Source organism: Cuculus canorus, chromosome 6, assembly GCF_017976375.1.
Source record: "Cuculus canorus isolate bCucCan1 chromosome 6, bCucCan1.pri, whole genome shotgun sequence".
In the NCBI taxonomy this organism is placed as follows: Eukaryota; Metazoa; Chordata; class Aves; order Cuculiformes; family Cuculidae; genus Cuculus; species Cuculus canorus.
The window spans coordinates 40,053,332-40,076,535 of NC_071406.1; the positions used below are offsets into that span (position 1 = coordinate 40,053,332).

The 23,204-nt window shown below is 45.5% G+C and overlaps 1 protein-coding gene across 3 annotated transcripts in view; it reads left to right on the forward strand.

Annotated features, from left to right (window-relative positions):
• The window catches only part of UBE2F (ubiquitin conjugating enzyme E2 F (putative)), an 84,043-nt gene that overhangs the window by 48,786 nt on the left and 12,053 nt on the right, over window positions 1–23,204 (forward strand). For all 3 annotated transcript variants that reach the window (XM_054069977.1, XM_054069976.1, XM_009570128.2), the window contains 2 exons: window positions 3,040–3,072; window positions 5,680–5,742. In XM_054069977.1, the coding sequence (XP_053925952.1) occupies window positions 3,040–3,072; window positions 5,680–5,742 (96 nt within the window). The remainder of the gene's footprint in view (window positions 1–3,039; window positions 3,073–5,679; window positions 5,743–23,204) is intronic.

Sequence of the window (23,204 nt, forward strand, 5' to 3'; positions counted from 1 at the left end):
TGACCACCACACCATACAATTTATTCCCAGGATTGCTTAACACAGGTGTCCTTGATGCCATGTTTTGCTGACCTCTGTTGTGCCCAGTTTCTCTGGCAGGAGTTGTAGTTGAACAAGCAGCAGAGAACTGGAAAAAAGGGACAAAATTATTACTTTCATCCATTATTTGAAATGTTCTGCTTTCTTATAGCTGCTGGGGAAGTGGCAGCATGGTCATTTAGGTGTGGGAATGACTCCTCAGCTCCATACAGATACCTGTAATTCTAAGATGTCTTGGGTCTGCCCTTTTGGGCAGTTTGTGTGTCTGTGCTGCCATGAAAGGTGATTTCACAGAATGTGCTGAGTTGGAAGAGATCCACAAGGATTGTGGAGTCCAGCTCCTGTCTATGCACAGGACAATGCCAACATTCACACCGTGGGTCTGAGGGCGTTGGCCAAATGCTTCTGGAATATTTTTGTCAGGCTTGGTGCCATGACTGCTTCCCAGGGAACTGTTTCAGTGTTCCACCACCCTCTGGGGAAGAACCTGTAATCCATCATAACCCTCCCCTGGCACATCTTCCTGCTCTTCCCTCAGATCCTTTCATTGGTCATCAGAAAGAAGAGCTCAGTGCCTGCTCCTTCTCCTCTTGTGAGGAAGCAGTAAGCTGCAATTGACGTCTCCCTTCAGTCTCCTCTTCTTCAGGCTGAACAAACTAAGTCACTTCAGCTGCTCGTCAGGTGGCTTTTGAAATACTGTCTTAGCCACACTTGATGATTGCAGAAGCTCCATGACAAGAAGATGCTGAAACTGAAACACTGCCTGACAATATCAGCTTTGCTGGGCAGATTCATTTTATTAAAAGCCGATAAACTGAGTAGGTTGGTTGTGCAGGATCAAAGGAAAATTGGATCGTGAGTGGCTGTTGTTCAGATAATGCTGACATTGTGCCTCTTTCATTAGGGCATAATTGGACAGCCTTCTTAAGGGATATGGATTTCTGCGGTCCACTGCTTCCAACAGAGGGCCCAAAGCAAGGAACGAACTGAAATCATAGAATCATAAAATGGTTTGGGTTGGAAGGGTCCTCAAAGCCCATCCAGTTCCAACCCCCTGCCATGGGCAGGGACACCTCCCACTGGATCAGGCTGCTCAAAGCCCCATCCAACCTGTCCCTGAGCATCTCCAGGCATGGGGCAGCCACAACTTCCCTGGGCAACCTGTGCCAGGGCCTCCCCACCCTCACTGTGAAGAATTTCTTCCTAATGTCTAATCTAAGTCTTCCCTGTTCAAATTTAAAGCCATTTGAAGTCCTTTGCTGTGGATGGGATGTTTTTACTTAGAGGCTTTATCTTTATTGCAAAAGCCATGAAGTCATTACTGTGCAGCATTTGTACTGCTGCTGGAAATCAGGCAGTGTGTGTTTCACGGGCAGGCGGTGAAGTGCTTGACAGGGTGTAAGGGCAGGAGGTACAGTGCTGATCTTAATTGCCATAGGTGCAAGTTCCAGTGCCCAGACTTCAGTGGGGTTTTGCAGCCAGGCGGCTTAGTTCTGTTGCTACTAAAGCAGATAATCTTTCCTCTGGGTAGAAAAACTCAGCCTCGGAGTTGGTGATAGGTGATGCTTTTAAGTCTCTTTCTGTAATGTTTGGACCCTGTGTGTTTTCTTATTCTGCAAAGATTGTAACTGAGGATGTGGACCCTTAGCTCAGTGCTGGTGGAACCCTTTTGGAGGTGCCCACCCCAGAATAAACTGGGTTTGGTGACACTAAACAAGGATGTGTTTGGAGGCAGATTGCCTGGGAGCTTCCCATTGGCAGGAATTGTGAACTCTCTCTGTTCAGCTGTGTTTAAATAGATACCTTACGGCAGCAAAATTATCTGACACACAATGCTCATATAAGAATGGTGTTTCTCTGTATTAATACTGCATCAAAATCTCTTTTCCCTGATATTTTGACAGTTTCAAATATATCTGTCACCGTTTTAATATTTAATTTTAGGAATAGAGTACTGAATTAAGTTTTATCCCCTCCCTTAGAACTAAGCAGTGTGGTTTTCAGTCGGTGGCGTATATGAAGGGATTGTCCTGTCCCTTGGGTAGACGAGCAAGAGGGATAAGGCTGTTAAGCGCACAGAACGATCTGAACTTCTATTGAATGTGCAGTATTTGGGATTTGGCGAGTTCTAAATATAAAGAATCCATGAAATGGGAAAGCTTTCTCAATATTTTGATTTAAGTTAGTAAAACCTCATCCTTAATCTAGATTTGTGTTCTGGTTTAGCCCTGGCCTGGCCAAATTTGACAGCTAAAAATCAGCAGTTGGGCACCAGGTTTCCTTCCTCCCACCCCTGGGAAAAGGGAAATGAGAGGGAAGACTTGTGGGTTGGAAACAAAAACTGCAACTTTAATGAAATAATAATAATGAAGAAAGTTATAGAAAGTAATAAAATATATACAAATATGAGATCGTGCCCCCACCCCTCGATGACTGTACGTCACCACAGATGCTGCAGGGTAGACGTGAGGGAAAGGGTCTGAGGTTGGAAGAGAGCTGAGCTTAGGAACTGGATTCAGGAATGTACAGGTGTTGGATCAGGGCAAACATACAGGCAAGGTCTTCACTGGGCACTGGCCATCGCAGAAAACAGAGAGACCCTTGTGAACTCTCATTTTATACAAAGTATGAGGCATATGGGGTGGAATGCTCTCTTGGTCAGTTTGGGGTCACCTCTCCTGTCTGCCTGTCCTTGCATGTGCGGCTCTTTTTCACCAGCTCAAAGATGGCCTTGATTTCTGTAGGAATAAGTATGCAATGGCCTTTCTGCATCCCAGTGCCCAGTGTTATCGCTGCTAGAGAGAAACTGTCTGAAAAACATGCAGTTAACTTTCAGAAAATGAAGTTCCTTAGACAAGACTGAGTTGGAGTCGCAAAACTGACTCTAATTTGGCTCAAACCACAACAATTTTCTTTCTAGTAATTTCATGGATTAGTAGAAAAACAAAGTATGTGAACACCTGAAATGCACGCCTAACCGACTGTGCTTTTACTTTGCAGGATGTCGTCTGGGGATTAAACTCCTTATTTACTGTAAGTAAATGAATATTTTTGTATATCCGCTTTTCTCTGCCTGGTTTGGTTTCAGCCTCACCTGACGTGAACCCGTCTGTTGCCTCTTAAACTTGAGGTCATTGTTGGGGTGGTTGTTCGTACACGTGTGAACTCAGCCTGTGCTTTCTTTGTACAACTGTGACAGTCGTACAGACGGTCTGAAATGCCAGCTCTTTCATACATCGCTTTTACTTTTAGTTACGAATCTATTATGGAATGTTTTTCTAACAAGTTACTTGGCGTCTTCCACATAGTATGAATCACAGAATCATAGAAATAGTTTGGGCTGGAAGGGACTCTAAGCCCATCCAGTTGCAAACCTCCTGCCATGGGCAGGGACACCTCCCACTGGATCGGGCTGCTCATAGCCCCATCCAACCTGGCCTTGGACACCTCCAGGGATGGGGCAGCCATCACTTCCCTGGGCAACCTGGGCCAGGGCCTTCCCATCCTCACAGTGAAGAATTTCTTCTTTATCTTCCTAAATCTTCCCCCTTCCAATCTTAAGCCATTCCTCCTTGTCCTGTCACTCCAGTCCCTTGTAAAAATCCCTTCCTCAGCTTTCCTGGAGCCCCTTTCAGTACTGAAAGCTGCTCTGAGGTCTCCCCTGAAACTTTTTTCTCCAGTTTAAAACTCCTTCCAGTGGTCTGCAGAAAATAGAAGTTCACATTCCTCTGAGCAGAAATTGTGTTGTTGGTGGTTTTTAAACACAATGCTTAGGAATTAATGACTGCCTGGCAGTCTCATTCCTAGTTTGAATGTAGATGTTCAAGGGCCTTGGTACACACTCCCTCAATTTTGCATAAACTCCAGTTTGTCAACGAAATTACAATGATTTTGTTCAGGGATCCCATTTCACCCCTTTGCCTTAGATTGGCAAAACTCTTAATTACAACTTGAAAATGGAGGAGAGGGCAGGAAGCTGCCCGAGCCGGCAGGATGCAGCAGCTGCTTTTGCGCTAAATGCGGGGAGCGGTCAAGTCCTACTGTACTAAAGCTGCTTCTTTAGGGAGCGCAGGATTATTGTCCCCTTCCGCAGCTGTCGCTGCTGAGTAGGAAGGTCAGGAGGAAGCAAAGAAAGGCACTAACTTGGTCCACGTTTGTCATCAACACTGGAGAGAACTGCTCCGTGGTGTCCATAGGGGAGGCAGTGAGAGGCTTTGGCTGAGCAGCATCGCTGTGGGCTTTTCTGTCCCCTGCCTGTTTGTGTAGAGAGGAATTCCTTCCACAGTGCCTGCAGGAGGAGGGGCAGAGCAGTGACCGTGCTGCCAGCGCTGTCCTCAGGATCATGGTGCCTTCCTAAAACCTCTAGCCTAGACCAGTCACTGGCTGCAATCTCCTAGCTTTGGTGGCGTCCAAAGGCGTGACTTGTTTCTACGGTTTCTTTGGTAAATAGGTTTAGAGAATTGGAGAGCATTTGCCTTTTCAACAAAGAGGAATTGCATCCCACACTTAGGCTCCCACTGCATGCTAAGTGACTGGGAGAAAGCGAAATCCACTGGAGGTACAAAGAAGTGCCTGTAAAAATAATCTGTTTCGGCAAACAGCTGCAGCGAGTGATGGTCACGCATCGGGGACCGCAGGGATTTGTCATGGCCAGTAGGAGCTTCCTAGCTTGTCTGTTGGGTTGCTCTCACCTCTGGCTTCTTATAAGTACTTAGGCTTGGACAAGCTGGCATTGGATCAGACTGGCGTTGCAGATTTTTGTGAGGCTTTCTTGAAGAAAGGAAGTGAAAATGAGGTGGAATGGTTTGAATTAAATGGGAGGTTCGCTGCTTGAAAACAAGTCGGAGAGTGACAGGAGCCTTTCACACATTTCAGTGCCGTCACAGACTAACCTCACACTGGGGAGAGTCAGCTGGCGTGCCAGCAGAATGGGAGATTTTGTGATTCAGTGGAGTTTTTTATGATTATTCCCCTTCTCTCAGCATCTTTGTTTCCTTTGGTTTCAACCCTAGACCCTTTCTCCTTCTGAAGTGAATATTAATTGAGATTAAACTGATAGGCCTGAGATTCATTTTGATTATTTCTGCTCCTTCTGGTCTTTGCACTCCCTTTCCTCCAGGCCCTATTTTTCCCATTGCATTAAATTTCCCTGTCTCCCAGGCTCCAGGTTGTTTCTTCTCAGAAGGAACGAGATTGCTTGGCTCTTGGAGATACTATTAAGAAACTTTATCACTGGGCTGATGTCAGGGGATTTTTTTTTAAGGGTTCATTTTACCCTTGAACAAAAATTGGCAGGAATTGTGTGTGTGTTCCTTCGAAATTTGATTTAAAACTCAGTTTTCAAATAGAAACACATCACTGGAGTAGAAAGCAGTGTCATGGGGCTGTGTGTGGCATGCTGCCAGATAGGGTCAAATAGCGTGCTTCTGTTGTCCTTTAGTTGACTCATGATTTGGTTTGCAATTATCAAACTCATTGACATTTCCCTTTGGCGGAGACGCCTGTCAAAGTAGTGAGAAAATGGCACGAGGCTTGCTGGTCCTTGCTTTGTTTCATTACCTTGTTCGTTTGGGCTTTGGATTCCTTGTGTGATGCAGGGAGTGGGAACCCTGTAACGTTATCTTTTTTTTTCGCCCCCAGGATCTTCTGAATTTTGACGATCCTCTGAATATTGAGGCAGCAGAGCATCATTTGCGTGACAAGGTGAGTCAGTGGTTTATTTAAAGCATGTTGTTCCTAAACAAATCCACGTACTGCGCTGGCGATTCCCAGTCAGTCCTTTTAAAGTATTGGAGCTGGTACTTCAGGCAGTGACTCATTGTACCAGCAACCCCGTATTCAAACAAAACGTGCTTTATCTGGGAAAGTAAACATGACACAGTAGCGTTGTTCGCATTGATGACCCTAATGTAGTCATAGCTCCAAAATATGTGATGGTTTCCTTCTTGTTCTTGAGATTTTCCCTGTGTCATGATTTAGCCCTGGCATGACAAATTTTGGCAGCTAAAATTAAGCAGTTGTTTCTCAATTCCCTTCTCCCAAGCACCCAGGGAAAGGGAAATGAGAGGGAAAATTCTTGCGGATCACATGGATCTAGGATCGAGGCAAACAGATGAGGTCCTCCCTGGATGTCAGCCGTCCCAGAAGAGAGAGAGACCCTTGTGATCTCTCAGTCTTATACAGAGAATGATATGGGATGGGATGCTCTGTTGGTCAGTTTGGGGTCACTGTTTCTGTCTGCCCCTCCATGGATGTGCAACCTCAATTCACCTTTTTGACTTACGGCTCCACCAGCTCAAGGATGGCCTTGGTTTCTGTAGGAATAAGTGTAAGCATTGGCCTTTCTGCATACCCATGCCCTGTGTGATCGCTGCTAGAAAGGGACAATGTCTAAAAAACTTGCAGCTGACTTTCAGAAAATGAAGTTACTCGGATGAGACTGAGCTGAAGTGAGAAAATTGAATCTCTGTTAGCTCAAAGCACAACACCCTGAAGTTGTATGTGTTCTGTGCAGCAAATGCTAGTAAATTAGTTTTGCACAACTGCATGAGTAGCTTTTACCCCAAAATGCCTCCAAAAAGATCTCATCCTTCTCTCTTCCCTTCAAAATGCAACTTTTTTCTTCTCAACTCTTACATTTTGCTTGCTTTAATTAAGCCAGAAGAAATTTTGGCACATTTGAAACCCAGAAGAGGGAACTTTGTGGTTTTTTTCACTATTCCTCATTGTTCTGGGCAAAGCAAAGCTTGATATGGAGTAGTGGCCTGATGAACCTCTGTGAGATGTGTGTCTCAACTCAGATTGGGTGTGGAGGCAGAGGTGAACAAAGTTCTGTCTTCTTCATTGTGTGGAATGAGGTTATGTCGCTTTACATTACAAAGATGTGTACCTCAAGGATCTAAAAGTTATACTTGGTGTGTTCGAGATCTCCTGTTTTAATTAAACTCTTCTGACACTTTTGTTCAAGTTAACCTTGAAGATTGAAAAAAGCTTCCAGTTGAACGTTGGTTTGAAGAGTTGATTGAAAGCACAGCCAGGCAGTGCACCTCATTTATCTCATTTTTCCAAGAGGAAATGCCAGGGTTGCCACTTCATCTTCCCAGCTGTTTTTTGTTTAATGAGATCCTGTAGCTTTTCAGGTATTTATCAGTGGTTGCGGGGTTGGGATGAGACCTAAGTTTTTTATTGTTTCATTATATCGTTTTGGCAAAGAGTGCCAGAAAGCCTTCCAAGCCTTGAGACACTGAAAGTAGTTGGGTTACAGCCTGAGAAACAAAGCCAGCACAGTGGAGGTAGCAGGGTGAATCGCTTTCTTTGTTTGCATTTTTAGACTGATTTATTCTCTGGTGTCTTGCCCAGAAAATCTGTAGCTCTTTGGGAATGGTGAGGCTACACAGTTATTGCTGAGGATCAGACTTGGCACTTGATTTCTTCTAACAGCCAGGGGAAAAAGTGGTTTGTCTGGTGTCTGGGCAGGTTTTTGTAAGGAGTGATGCTCCCACAGGACTGGTAAAATCCTGTGTTGGATCTGCTGAGACTGTGTTAGGTGAGTGACCAGTGCTGCCAGTGAGTTGTTAGCCCTCAGACCAGCTGAGGAGTGATGAAACGCTACGAAATCACTATCCTGTGTTACCTATCCTCATTCAGAAATTGGAAGTCTTGGGAATCCAAACGAAGGAAGAACATTACCTGCTTTACCTTCCTCAAAAACAGAGAGGTGAGCACTCAAAATACGTACTGCTGCACTGGTACCGTGGACGTTTTATCATAGAATCATAGCTTCAATCAGTGGTCTGGATGAGGGGATTGAGTGCACCCTTAGTAAGTTCACAGGTGATACAGGAAGCTGGGTGAAAGTGTTGATCTGCTTGAGGGTGGGGAGGCTCTACAGAGGCATCGGGACAGGCTGGATCCATGGGCTGAGGCCAGTGGGATGAGGTTCAACAAGGCCAAGTGCCGGGTCCTGCACTTGGGTCATAGCAACCCCATGCAGTGCTGCGGGTTGAGGAAGAGTGGCTGGAAAGCTGTCTGGAGGAGAGGGACCTGGAGGTGCTGGTTGGCAGTGGCTGAACATGAGCCAGCAGTGGCCCCGGTGGCCAAGGCGGCCAGTGGCAACCTGGCCTGGATCAGACACAGAGTGTCCGGCAGGGCAGGGATTGTACCCCTGCTGTCGGCACTGGTGAGACCGCACCTTGAATCCTGGGTTCAGTTTTGGCCCCTCACTCCAAGAAGGGCATTGAGGGGCTGCAGCGTGTCCAGAGAAGGGGAATGGAGCTGGGGAAGGATTTAGAGCACAAGCCTTACAAGGAGCAGCTGAGGGATCTGGGGCTGTTCAGCTTGGAGAAAAGGAGGCCGAACGGAGACCTTACCACTGTCTACGACTGCCTGAAAGGAAGTTTTAAGAGAGGTGGGTGCTGGTCTTTTCTCATGAGTGACAGGCAATAGAACGATAGGAAACGGCATCAAGTTGTGTCAGGACAGGCTTAGTTTACAACATCAGGAAAAATTTCTTCACCTAAAGGTTTCTGAAGCATTAGCAGAGGCTGCTCAGAGAGGTGGTGAGTCCTCATCCCTGGAGGTGTTTAAAAGACAGGTAGATGAGGTGCTCAGGGATGTGTTTTAGTAGTGGACAGGTATGGTTGGGCTCGATCTCAAAGGTCTTTTCCAGCCAAATGTTTCTATGATTCTACGATCAAGACAAAACCAATAATTCTTATCTGGATAGATCAAGTGATACAACAGAGAGAAAAGGCTGCTTTTGCTGTTAGCCTCAGAGGGTGCAACTGCAGCATGAGTTCATTTTGGTCTTGCTTGGGTGTAGTTGTCATGTAACATGTCAGTGAAACTGCTGTGGTCCTGTCCTGTCTCTTGCAATGCCCGATGTGATTGATACACGAGCATTCATGAATTGTCCTTGAGACATTTTGCGTTCATGAACCAGTCATACAAACAGTGGGTATGGAATGTCTGTGCCTTCCTGCACAATCTCTGTACAAACACATGTGCAAATGTATCCACATACCAGTAGTTCTGTCTGCAAACATCTGTGTCTGACGGACACTGTAAGAGAAGCCTCTGGTCATTTGGCAGCGCAGGAGTGCATGGCTCATAGCAGCCAAACCAAATGCACGTCAAGCTGCCCACTGTCGCTCTCCTGGAGGAGATGACTCAGTTTTTCACTGATGTAATTTCAGATTTTTAATCCTGGGATCCCTTCACTGACATTCCAGGGTAAGTGTGGCTGCCTCAGAGGTTGACAGCTAATCTGGAGCCTGCCCCTGCTTATTGAAAATGTGAGGCTGGAGTTTGTTCAGCTCCGTAGGCTAGTCTTAAGTCATCAAAAATGACTCCTGCCTTGCAGATGCTGGAAGAAGTCCCATCGAAGATATAAAATCTTTATTATCAGTTCTTGGAAAACGATGCCATGAATGTTTGTGTTGCAGACCAGGCTTTGAGGGACTGTTGTGATCTCTTCCTGCATAAGGAACCTCAGACCTATGGCTTATAACTGAGCACATAGTTGTACGTTTTGGGAAAGCAGCCTTGTTCTAGGATGTAAAAATGATACAAAATTCAGAGCTCAACTTATTCAACTGATTGGTTTAGAAGCCTATGTCTTATCCGCAATCTGAGTTACTGCAGCTTCAGCTTCCAGCCCGTGGGGACCTTCTTCAGCTTGAGGAGAGAGCTGTCTGTTCCTGAGCCCCTTCCCTTGCAGATTCCTTCAGCCAGTGATCATCAAGTCACTTCTAAACAAATTCTTTTTTAAAGTACATCCAATTGTTTATACAGTTTGAGTGGTTCTACGGTTGTTCCACACGCGCTTTGCGAAATGTCAGTAGCTTTTCAGAGGGTCATACGATACATTTGAGCAGAGTCATCAAACATCCGTTGTCATAAACACTAGAAAAAGATATTCTCTCTGTATTCAGGCTTGCTACCCCTTGTTTATGCATCTAAAACCTACTTTCTTACCAGAAGTCCAATGTTGGAATTGACTGTTTTCATGAAAAGACCTTTCCAGCGCTGGGGGATGCTGTCTGTCGCCTTGTCTGACTCTTAATTGATTTTGCAGAAATAGGACCCCTGGGTTGGTCTGTAATTAAGTGGTGCTGATTAAGTGGTTTCACTGTCATTGCCATTAACTTTGGAAGGCTTCAGTTTCACTAGCCTGGGTTGCTCAGAGCAGTGGTAGCTGCCACATCCCTGGAGGTGTTCAAGGCCAGGTTGGATGGGGCTTGGAGCAGTCTGGTGCAGTGGGAGGTGTCCCTGCCCGTGGCAGGAGTTGGAACGGACCTTTAAGGTCCCTTCCAACCCAAACTGTTCCATGATTCTATGATTGTGTTTATCTTGGCAATGCAAAACCGAATCAGCTTAGTCATTCAGGACTTGTGTATTCCTTAGCCAGAGATGCTATGGACGCTGTGCCTGCTTTTTGTTAGATGGAATCTAGGAAATACTTTCCATATGTTCATCCATCACAGTTGTTTTGAGATGCTGCCTCAGGACATTGCAATCCGCTGGGTTCCTTGAAAGCCCCTCTGTTTCCTAGTAGTGTTTGCCTTTGCCAAAGCGCATTTCAAATCCGTATGTGCAGTTCACAACAAGAAAATTCAGCACAGTGGTCATGTGGTTTAAGGTAGGAATGTTTTTCCAAATGTTCCTTAGCTTTCTTCCTCACCTGGTCCTGCCGCATCAGGAAAGCTGATGCTTTGTCCTTTTTTAATTGTATTCATTTGTTATGTTTGGTGCAATTTAAAAGGCTAAAGCAATTTCTGTCATTCCGCAGATTAGCAAACACTCATTTACTTGTTCACCCAGGCGCTCGATCTTGAGTTGTTTTAGTATGGGAAGCCGAGTAACATCACCCGTGTTCTATTCCTGGGCGATCTTTCCATCTCAGTGAAGCTTGCTTGTCAGCACTTTGTGCATGAGAGCGCATCCTCCTGCGTCGCTGTGAAGAGATAAGATAGACAGCGCTCCAGGATTTTCACCTTGTGAAAATCTAGCCTGTCTACTTTCATTGGACCTTTACCAGTTGTGAAGTGCCAAAGCTGAGAACTCTAATCAGGGTAAGTGTGCATTTGCCAAAGATCCATCTGAGACACAAACTTTTTACTTAATTCAATAAGCCCTGATCTGATTTGCATCTTCCTTGAAAGGCAGCGTTGTGTGTTTCCGATTAGAGAGCACAGGAATACACTGAACAGTAGGAGCGTCGCCTCTCAATGCTGTCTCAAGGTAATTGGTGATTGCGTTGACAAAGATCATTAATGCCGTGCTTTTATGGCCCTCTTTTTGCTTGTCCCAGCCAGAGGCAGGAGCTCTGTTGTATAGTTATTGCTGGAAACACACGGAGGGGGCACCCTGCTGCTTCCACCACCACTCCAGATGCTGATCATCCCGATCTGTACCGGCACTCTTGTATTCTTCGTTTTTCTGCCTGGTTTTAGAAAACATACGGCACAGCAACTTTATGTCGAAGGGGTCTTAGTTTTACCTTTTTTATTCTCCAGTCGTCTTCTGTTACTCTCAGCAAAGGTAATTTTAATCGCCTCCTTACCTTCTTTGCTTGTAGCAAGGTTCAGAGATGTTGTTTTGATCCTTTAATGATGAATTAGTTTCTGTAGGTTTATGAGGGCGAGTTTGGTTACAGTCCAGGTTTTAGAAAGCGTGGAGATTGACTATAGCTAATGAATTTTAGCAGCTCTGATTGTCACTGACTGCATTTCTGATCCATCTGTCTTCAAGTAGCTTTATATGCTGTTATGATGCTGTTTGTAGGCATTGCGAGGCCAGGCTGAGAGAGTCAGGGTTGTTCAGCCTGGAGAAGAGAAGGCTCTAGGGTGACCTCAGAGCATCTTTCAGCCCTGAAAGGGTCTCCAGGAAAGCTGGGGAGGGGCTCTTGATCAGGGAATGCAGGGAGAGGATGAGAGGGAACGGTTTTAAGCTGGAAGAGAGGAGATTGAGATGAGATCTTAGGAAGAAATATTTTACTGTGAGGGTGGTGAGGCCCTGGTCCAGGTTGCCCAGGGAAGTTGTGACTGCCCCATCCCTGGAGGTGTTCAAGGCCAGATTGGATGGGGCTTGGAGCAGCCTGATCCAGTGGGAGGTGTCCCCATGGCACTGGTTTGGAACTGGATGGGCTTTGAGGTCTCTTCCAAACCAAACCATTCTATGATTCTCTGATTGTGTTTTCACTGTAGGGGGGAAGGGTTATACAACAAGAATATTAAGGGGGAAATTCCAGTGAGTCGGAATTTGTTTAACTGCAGTTAAACATGACTCTGGACAGTTCATGATGTTCTTAGGGCTATACTCTTTGGTGTTGTTGTAGCTGTTATGGTCTTTAGTCTTTAATAAATCATGCTTACGGCTGCAGTTTCTGCTCATGCCCAAATCCTGTCTCTCTGACTTCATGCCAGCAAAAGTGTTCCAGAAGACACCAAGGAGAGACACCATCTCCAGCCTCCTGTCACCAGGGATGGTGGTGTATTTCCATCAGCCGCACCCTCAGATAAATGACACAGGCAGTGCTGGCACCAGTGATATGTGAGGACGGAAGCTGTTGGGGAAGAGGTTTGTTGAGACAGGCTTTTTCTTGTGTCACTTGCAAGCTGCCATCACACCTACTGAATGTTTTTCCTTTTCTTTTTGCAGAAGAAAATGCAATACTGCTAGGGGGTTGCATTTTTTTATTATAACCTTCCCTTGGTAATTTAGAAAATAAGGTTTTTATTTCAGGTTTGTTTCAGTGGAGATGGATTTATAATGTTCATGGTGTTATGGAGTCTGAAGCTGTCTCTTAGGGTTTCCTTTTAGGATTTGAATTGCCCCACGTAGCCTCAGCTCTTCAGGAAACTAGGCTTTAAAAAAAAGTCTCTCCTCAATTGCTTGCAGTTGTTGGAGTTGTTCTAATGATTCTTCTGGGATGAACATTTTACTTGAATTACTTGGGGACTGTCTTTATGTCTTTACAAGTGAGAGCACTAATCTAATCCATTAGAAATTCCATTGCTAATTAGGAACAGTTGCCGACTGAATTATTTCACTGAAGAGCTTTTATAACCTTGTGCTGTTTTTTTGAGTCCTGCAAGAGCAAACAGGTTAGGATTTGTATAGAATAATCTTAATTTTTTAAACTGTACCTTAGGCACCTGACAAAATGTGCACTCGCAGCCCAGACGGCCGCCTCTTTCCTGGGCTGCAGTGTGGCCAGCAGGGTGAGGGAGGGGATTTTTGCCCTCTACTCCTCTGTTGTTAGATCCCACCTGCAGTCCTGTGTTCAGTTCTGGAATCCCCAACATAAAGAGGATATGGAACTGTTAGAAAGGGTCCAGAGAAGGCTATGAAGATGATCTGAAGGCTATGAAGATGATCGCTCCTGCTGTTAGGACAGGCTGAGAGAGTTGGGGTTGTTCAGCCTGGAGAAGAGAAGGTTCCAGGGAGACCTTAGATCAGCTTCCAGTACGGAAAGAGGCTCCAGGAACACTGGGGAGGGGCTTTTTACAAGAGCCTAGAGTCATGGGATATGGGGAGATGGCTTTAAATTGGAAGGAGGAAGATTTAGACTGGACATGAGGAAGAAATTCTTCGTGATGAGAGTGATGAGGCCCTGGCCCAGGTTGCCCAGAACAGTGGTGGCTGCTCCATCCCTGGAGGTGTTCACAGTCAGCTTGGATGGGGCTTGGAGCAGCCTGGTGCAGTGGGAGGTGTCCCTGCCCATGACATGGGATGGGAGCTAGAGGGGCTTTAAGGTCCCGTCCAACCCAACCCAATCTGTGGTTTTATGGATATGCCAGGTACAGGTAAGTCATGGGAAGAGAAAGTTGTCAGCAAGAGGCTTGCCTGTAAGTAGCCATCAGAAGTAAGAAACAAATACAGGTATGGCTGTAGATCTCTGGGTATCCCTGTGGAAATAGAATAGTTGGATTTCCCCCAAATTGTCCTTCTGCATGAGAAACTGTTGTTGGCCAGCATCACCTCTTAGTTCTGGTGCCGCCAGGAACCAGCAACGATTTGAAACTGTGAAAGTCCTTTTTCACCAGGAGCGATTTCATCCTTGCTGGGTTTTTTTCACTTGTGGTTTTTTTTTCCCCCACCTCAGAAACTAGGAAGCTTGGCATGCGAGGCACGTTCTCAAAGTGGGCAGGAGTTACTGTTTCACCTCAGGTTTGATCGAACACTGTAAACCACTCTGGCACACAAACCGGGAAGCCCGGAGCTGCCCTGCTGGGTGCTAAATATGGAGAGCTGGCAGATTGGGGATCCTTCAGCTCTTCTGGAGTTTAGAGTAACTCCATTCTGAGACTGCCCGTGCCTTCAGACAGTTAAAAAGCCCCAGGGCTCGCTGCCTGCGTATCATTTCAGATTTGATCTTTCTAAAGACTGCTCCAAGATAAGGTCACGGCCAGCTGTTCTTTCATCATCCTGGCTTTTTCTTTCTGTCTTTATACATAATAAGGGCGTAATTACATTTAGATTTAAGTCTAGCTTGAAAATCTATTTTTCTGTGTAGCGGAAGAAATGCATTTAAACTTAACTAGTGTCTTCAAATTCAGCTTCTCCTTGATCTCTTGTCATCAATCACTTTGAAGTTAGTTTTCTTCTATTAATGTGCTTTCATATATCAGAAGATTAGTCTGTTTGAAATGTTATTTGATGCATTTGAATGAAAAAAGGAAGGATAAAAACGGTAGCAGTCACAAGAGTGTTGGATCTTCTAAGCAGACAAATAGTAACACAAAATTGAAACTTGGAATTTGGAAAAAAAAAACATTATTTGTATTTCTGTCTTCTGATATAAAGTAACTCATTTAACTGATGGTAGAGGAACAAGGCAGGTGTCCCTGCTCATGGCAGAGAGGGTGGAACTGGATGATGTCTGAGGTCTTTTCCAACCAAAACAGTCTGTTGTTCTGTGCTGTCATTCCTGCTCTTTTTTTGGTTGCCATTTTAATATCGAAGGCATTTGATTGTACATGGGGGTGCTTGGCTTGCTTAGCTCCTGCAGTGGTTCTTCCTGTTCAGAAGAGGTTGGGTCTCTTCCTTTGTGCTTCTCTAGAACTATCCCAAGCTTCACAGAAGCAGAAAAAGCAGCTGTCAAGGGCTACCGGCCAGCGCAGGTGCCTTTACAGGTCGATGTCTTTGGTGCAGATCAGCACCTTTGCTTACTGAAGCAACTGAGGCATTGGACCTCGTGCCCCTCACTTGAGACACTGCCTGACATCTGTGGTGGAAATGAATGAAACATCTGCAGGAGGATTCTAATAAATAATTTACTTACTTTTTCCCCTTACCTCCACACTTTGACTCTCCTTTTTTTGGTTTCTCTCATTGGCTTCTGTGAACTTCAAGGCCACAGTGGCTCAGTTCTTCGAGACTTGGGCCTCAAAGCCCTGAAGCAGAGGTGCTGTGACCATTGTAGGGGCTGCCTCATGTAAAGCCTTCACTTTTCTGGCTTGAAGTGCTTGAGTTGGTGTAAAACAGACAGAACGACCTACAAGAACGTTTCTCATAGCTGTGAGTTAATTTATTTGTGTGACTGGAAGCAAAAGCAGTCCTGTGGATGTTGTTCTGCTTTCTAGGCTTACCTGTTAACAGTTATTTATCTTCAAATAGATCTGTCTGAGAATTAGAAATATTATCCACTGATCTATAGTGACTGTTGGCGAATTCGGGTGCAGAACAGTTTGTTTGGATAATACCAAAGATGTCCAATATTCAGTAGAAGACATTCCAATATCAAACATTTATACTATATAAAATGTAATAAATGAAATGTGGTCTATTCTCCTTGAGAAACTGGCTCCCACGGGCCTGGAAAGGCTCACTGTCTGCTGGTGAAAAACTGTCTGGATGGCCAGGCCCAAAGAGTGGTGGGGAATGGAGTTCGGTCCAGTTGGAGACCAGTCACAAGTGGTGTTCCCAGGGCTCGGTGCTGGATCCAGGAGCAGTGATTGTGCCCCCTGGACTCAGCACTGGTGAGGTCACACCTCAGATCTTGGGTTCAGTTTTGGGCCCCTTGCTCCAAGAAGGACATTGAGGGGCTGGAGCATGTCCAGAGGAGGGTATGGAGGTGGGGAAGGGACTGGAGAGCAGGAGTTATGAGGGGCGGCCGAGGGACCTAAACAACCTGGAGTTGTTTAGGCTTTGAGAAAAGGAGGCTGAGAGGAGACCTTATCACTGTCTACAACTCCCTGAAAGGAGGTTGTAGCAAGGTGGGTGCTGGTCTCTTCTCCAAAGTGACAGGATGAGCGGGAATAGCCACATGTTGCACCGGGGGAGGTTTAGATTATGACATCCAGAAAAATTTCCTCACCATAAGTGTTCTGAGGCAGTGGCAGAGGCTGCTCAGGGAGGTGGTAAGTCCTCGTCCCTGGAGGTGTTTAAAAGGCAGGTAGATGAGGTGCTCAGGGATGTGTTTTAGTAGTGGACAGGTATGGTTAGACTTGATGATCTCAAAGGTCTTTTCCAACCAGGTGAGTCTGTGATTCCATATTGTCACTGTACATTTCAGCAGAGATACAGTTTGTGGTAAAAAGCACTAGAAATAGGTCTTTAACAAGTGTTTTATATATAATTATGAATTATGTGCAATCACTGTGTTCCTTTGATGGACAGCGTTCCTTGAAGAAACTAAAACAGTTTATTTTGCGAGGTAGTCAAAAGCATATGGGTAGGTCAGAAGCCAAATGCCAGCTCAGTGTTACTCAAGTTTGTATCCTATTTCTATCTGGAAGCTTGTCTCTTCATTGGATTGGGTTTGGGCAAGGCATGCCAAAGCTTTGTAACGGCAATCTGGTTTTTTCCTAATGCCTTCAGTGAGGAATTCTTAAAAATAATGCTCGTTATAGTCATTAGTGCATTGTTTTTAGTCCAGTTCTCTCTCTCAAACCCAACAAACAGCTTCCCATCACAGCCAGACACTTAAACCTTTCCTGTTGTCCAAACGTGTCCCTGTGAAAGTTTGCCTGCAAACAGCACTAATGGTATTTGACAAATTCTGATAATCCCTGATTTCACTTTTTCAGCTCGGATGCCTAGGGTTTACGGATAGCTCAGGACAGCTGGAACACTATCCTGTTTCGGAGGGGGGTGTGCTGAAGTCTGGCTTGTTTTTCCTTTGCAGTGCTTCCCTGAGGCTTCAAGTTACAGGGAGCAGAAGAGATGCCCCTCGGAGTCGCTGTTTCCTCAGCACTGGCAGTGCTCTTCCCCCACCACAGCGACTGGAAGAGTTGCCGTGGAGAGGCAGTAGATGTAGCTAAGCGTCACAGTCCTTTCTGTTTGATGTGGGAGGCTCTTCAGTCCCTTCTATTAGATTTTATTGAAGAGCCTTCTCATTAAATTGTCTTTACACTTCATTGTAATAAGCTTGACAGCTCTGTCGTGTGAAGATGCTTTTGTTTAAAGCAGAAAGTTTGGAGTTTGCAGGTTGGCTAAAGAGCCCATTGTGTTTCTTGGTAGCTTTCCTATTCTGCGTTGCACTCACTGCTTTTTCACTAAGTAGCATTTCCTACATACACGGTCCAAGTGAAGCCCACAAGGTTTTATGGAGACATTGCCTGGGTACTTCTGTAGGAGAAAACATTTACAGTGATGCTGTATCCATTCTGGAAGTCATCCCTAGAGCAATCCTAGAGTCCTTTGAGGTCACAGGGTGAGCAACTTTTGCTTCCTTTACTGCTGTGCAGGCTTTTTCCTCCTTGTGGGATGGCAGTGGGGTTTTAAGAGGTCAGTATGGTTTTGGGATCCTCCCCACAGCTTTAAAAGCTTCCCCGTGCAGGTCAGAATACACTGGATTCCGTCTTTAAAGGTGTGTCCCTCTTGTCTTTTGCGTAGTTGAATGCCAGGCTCCATCCTGTGGTCCCTCACTGAAAACATCCAACTGAGAGGTGCTCTGAAGTTTGTTACTTTTAAGGAGTTAAAAAGTGGGCATGTTCTTGTATCATCTTCAGAGTTTGTTCCCTAAATCACAGCATGGTATAATAAATTGAAAGCTGAAATGTGAAGCCTGCTGAATGCAGAAAGTAGACAATCGAAGTACTTTTCAGCCTCTTCAGAATATTGGAATAGCATCTTTGTCGATTATTGGTAGGGCAGAAGGATCAGATAGGAGTTTGAGGCGTAGTCGTAGCTTGGGAAACACAAGTGCACAAGTACTGTGCACCTAAGTGTGCAACGTGATGGGTGCCCTCTGCTTCTCCTTCATTTATAAAAGAGTTGAGACCATTCAGAGGGCTGGAGCACCTCTGCTGTGAGGACAGGCTGGGGTTGTTCAGCCTGGAGAAGAGAAGCCTCTGGGAAGACCTTAGAGAGCAGCCTTCCAGTACTGAAAGGAGCTACAGCAAAGCTGAGGAGGGGCTCTTGATCAGGGAGTACAAGGGTAGGATGAAGGGGAACAATTTTAAGCTGAAAGAAGGGAGATTAAGATGAGATCTTAGGAAGAAATGTTTTGCTATGAGGGTGGGGAGGCCCTGGCCCAGGTTGCCCAGAGCAGTGGTGGCTGCCCCATCCCTGGAGGGGTTCAAGGCCAGGTTGGATGGGGCTTGGAGCCCCTGATCCAGTGGGAGGTGTCCCTGCCCATGGCAGGGGGTGGAACTGGATGGGCTTTGATGTTCCTTCTAGCACAAACCATTCCATGATTCTATGATTCGGAGGTATTTAGGATGAGTTTTTAGTTTCACATTTATCTTGTAGCAGGAACCAGACGTGCAATGAGGATTGCGGATTGTGGATACGGATTATCTGCTGTTCGTTCCTGTCTCCTGTGAGCAATAAGAAAGGCCGATGGCAGTAGGGAGAGGGACCACAAGCTGGCTTCACATTCTCTAATGTAACCTTGCATAAATGAAGGGAGATAAAACCAAAATGTAACTTTGCTTTACTGGAAGGATGTAATAAAATATCCAGCTCTAAGGTGTTGTACCTAGTCTGGAATTCTGTTAACTGTGCAGAGTGATGAGGTCTGGCATGTCACGTTCCCGGCCTGTTTTCTGCTGCATGCTTGTCAGTAACCTCAGGTCCGTGACTGACAGCTCTGTGTTGCTCGCTTGAATGTCTGCCTTCATCTGATCTATTTTGTGATTTATTGAGACAGAGGAGCTTCCTGCTATAAAAGAGAGACACATGTGGGCACACACAGAAGCAGCGCAGGAGAATTTTGCTATGAATCCAGTAAAAAATGGAGTCAGGCAACATCTTTCATCTTGTGTAGAGTACGTGATGGTGCTTGGCTGTTCCTTGGCTCAAGGCAGGGATTCTTCAGTTGCGCTCTTCCGCATCTGGAGCGCGAGCCTCTGCTGGCGCTGTTGGGCACAGTGGCTGCTGGCTCACCTGACATAGCATGAAGGGACAACATCTGACAGCATCTTGCTTGTTTGTGTTCTTTGCATGAAGCAGTGTTTGCACACAACATCAGTCGAGGGAGGACAGCGCGCTGAATATTTGTCAAAATAGTTTGAAATTCCATTTGATGACCTGTTGATTGTGGCACGAGAAAGTGGTAGATCAGCAATAAACAAGTTTTTCTGCAATCTCTCTCCAGCATCGTTGCTGGTCCTGATTTCCAGTATTGCCTTGTTGAGCCTCGCATTCGTTTAGGCAAAGCAAATGGATAGCAGTGGGTTGGTGACAGCAACGTAGTGAAGTGTTGTCAGGGAGTGGGTCTTTCCTATGGACTCCAGCCCGGTGTTGGCAGGCTTAGGAGGGAATTATCAGAAAACTTCAGCTTGTCACTGTGTACCGGCTGCCTTGTCAGGAGTGTGAAAGTTCAGGAACAAACTCTGTAAAGCCAGAATATTTTTTTCTGGTGTCTCCAAAGAGGTTTCTTGTACCAGTAAAACATTTCCCAAGTAACCCACTTTCCCAAGTTCCATGTGTTGTATTTTATTACTCAGCAGCAGCTACAAATAAGCTACTACTTTTGAGCTCACGGCCCTCTTTTGAGTGTATGGCCTGACCATAGCCACCGTACTTATATTACACGGTTGTGTGGCCAACCCTGTACATTGGAGTCAGGAGTTATTAACAGACACCAGTTTCAGAAGATTTGGTACTGGGTTTTAGTACCGAGAAAAAAAAATTAGGCTTTCTGTGAGTTTCATTGGCACAATTTAAGATCCGTGTCTGTCCAGCAGCCTTTAATCAAGAGTTGGGGTTGCTCAGCCTGGAGAAGAGAAGGCTCTGGGAAGATTCAGGTGTTCTCCGTTCACTTGAAGTCAATTTGAGCCGATTAACTCTAAATTAAATGTGAGCTCTAATGCTTAGCTCTTATTTAGGGCATTTCATCAGTGGCAACGAAGGACACTGATGGAGAGATCATGGCAGTTTTGCTACTTTGCTGGTGGGAACATAGTGATGTAGAGAGGGAAGCGATTCACCCCGTGTGGGACAATACAGCAGTGGGGGTCTGGGTATTTGGTTGCGTCCTTTTACTCCTGGATTAGGGCCTTGGCATTTAAATTGCATTGTCTTTCTCATCCTTTCCTTATTTTTGACTTGAAAGTATCTCAGTCTTACAGTAATGTTCCTGCACAGACATCCTTTCTCACCTATTTTATCTCTGCTCTGATGAGTTCAGATTTGGAGGTGTAAAGACAGACCACTTTGCTGTGCTGCCCTTCTTTCTTGTAGGTGCCAGATTCCCATTATACAGAAAAGCTAAAATGCACAAAGGAAGAAGCAACCAATTTTGTAATCTAAGCTTGACATTTTGCTTTTTTTTATCTGCCTGCAGAATAAATCCCTTTTCTGGTTTTCAGAACTGAGGTTGCACTGTGGGCTAAGTGAGCACCATGCTGCACTGACTGCAATTACAGCTGAGACTCTTGTCCTAGGGATTTTTTTTCTTGTGTTCCAGAAACTCCATCCCTACAGTCAGTCCCTGTTTGTGATAAACAGAGAGAAAACACTCGGCAAGGCAATCGGTGCAAGTCTTAAGACGCAGTCCCTAGCAGTAAGGAATTCTCATATCTGAACTGGTTCAGGGACCTGTTCTCCCTTGAGGAGCTCCTCTTGGGCACTGCAAAACATTGACAAAAAGAGGCTTCACCTGGGTTTTTGGAACTGCCCTTGTGCTAATGAGGGGAGAGTTGCTCTCGTTGGCTTGGCAGTGGCTCCACGTCGTTCACTCATCCTTATAATAAGTGGTCACTCATCCATGATGTAATTACTATATCCTACAGGCAGCCCCAGCTCTGATTCCTCGGATGAAAGGACATTATCTCTCATGTGTGTGATTAAAGTCTGTGGCCATCTTTCTGAAAAGGAAAATAAAGGCTGCCATCATACAGTCATGTGGTGGGAAAAGACCTTTAAGATCATTGAGTCCAACCGTACCTGTCCTCTTCCAAACCAGATCCCTGGGCACCTCGCTTGCCTGTTCTTTAAACCCCTCCAGGGATGGGGACTCCACCACCTCCCCGGGCAGCCTCTGCCAGTGCCTGAGAACCCTTTCAATGAAGGAATTTTTCCTGATATCCAACCTAAACCTCCCCTGATTCCACTTGAGGCCGTTTCCTCTTATGCTATCACCTGTCACTTGGGAGAAGAGACCAGCACCCACCTCTCTACAACCTCCTTTCAGGCAGTTGTAGACAGTGATAAGGTCTCCTCTCAGACTCTTTTTCTCCAGGCTAAACAGCCCCAAATGCCTCAGCTGCTCCTTGTAACGCTTGTTCTCCAGCCCCTTCCCCAGCTCTGTTCCGCTTCTCTGGATGCGCTCCAGCCCCTTAATGTCCTTCTTGGACTCAGGGACCCAAAACTGAACCCGGGATTTGAGGTGCGGCTTCACCAGTGCCGAATACAGGGGCACAACCACTGCCCCGCTCCTGGTCCATCAGAAGGGTAGTTTTCTGAACAAGGCAATAAAGTACAGATCGCTGCTAAAACAGGTGAAAAGGAAGTTTTTGCCTTGATCATTAAAAGCAATCAATTTATAACTTGATTAATGTAAATTATTGTGAGGAGAGAGACAGAGCTGCAGGCACTTCAGTTTAAAGTAATTTTTTGATTAAAGTTTCCTGCAGTATAAAACTGTAATTGGGGTGGGGAAGAAGGGGAATCCATCCATACATTATAAGCTAAACAATCCGGTCTTGAATGTATTGGAATCTGAGATAATAGTAATTAGATGTAGAACAAAAGAATTTCTTGGAGCTGAGAGGAAAGGAATTGACAAGCCTGACACCTCCCTCCTCCATTCCTCAGACTGAAAATTATGTATGCATTTAACAGAATGTTCTGGTGTTTGGTGCGTCACTGGTATGGACACACGTGTCAGCCTCGGTGGCACTGTCAGGTGTGAAGGATTTCTGTTTGCTATCCTTTCAGTTCTCTGATAGAAGTTGGATCTGATTTGGAGGCTGTCAAACTAATGTTCGTGTAACAGCAGTAGAATAATTTGAGGAAATCTAAAACAATGAATAATGATGAAATGGAGTAAAGAGACACTGGAAAGTTTTATATGAAAATAAGCTTATGTTTTTAATGTTTAAGGTCTTGATAGAAACATGTGTTCATTCTTTCTTGCTTTGCCCAGCGTAACCACGTAAACAGTGGTTCTGAATTAAATTAGAAAGGTGGTTTGTTCTGTAACCATAGTTTTCCCAGTACTCCATCCTCGAAATGTTTTCAGAAGGCATTTCAGAGTCGGAGTTGCTGGGGGTGGCAGGGACCTCTGGAGATCGTCTAGCCCAGCCCCTTGCTCACGGTAGAGTCAGCTGTAGCAGCTTGCCCAGGACCATGTCCAGTCAGATTGAGCATGTCCAAGGATGGAGGCTCCACATCCATACTTTCTGGGTAACCATTTCCCATGTTCCACTGCCCTTATGGTAAAACCCCCTTTTTCTAATGTTTAAAAGAAAGGTCCTGTATTTAATTTTTTTCCCAGTGCCTCTCGCCCTGTCACTGTGCACCACTGAGAAGAGCCTGGCTCTGTCCTCTTTGCACCCTCCCATCAGATATCTATATCCATTGAGGTGTCCCCTAGCGTTCTCTTCTCTAGACGGAACAGTCCTGGCCAGTTGCTCAGTCTCTCCTCGCATGGCAAATGCTTCAGTTCATTAATCATGAGCCTTTGCGGGGCTCACTCCAGTAACTCCCCATCTCTCCAGTCCTGGGGAGCCTGGAACCAGGCACAGCGCTCAGTATGTCTCCTCAGGAGA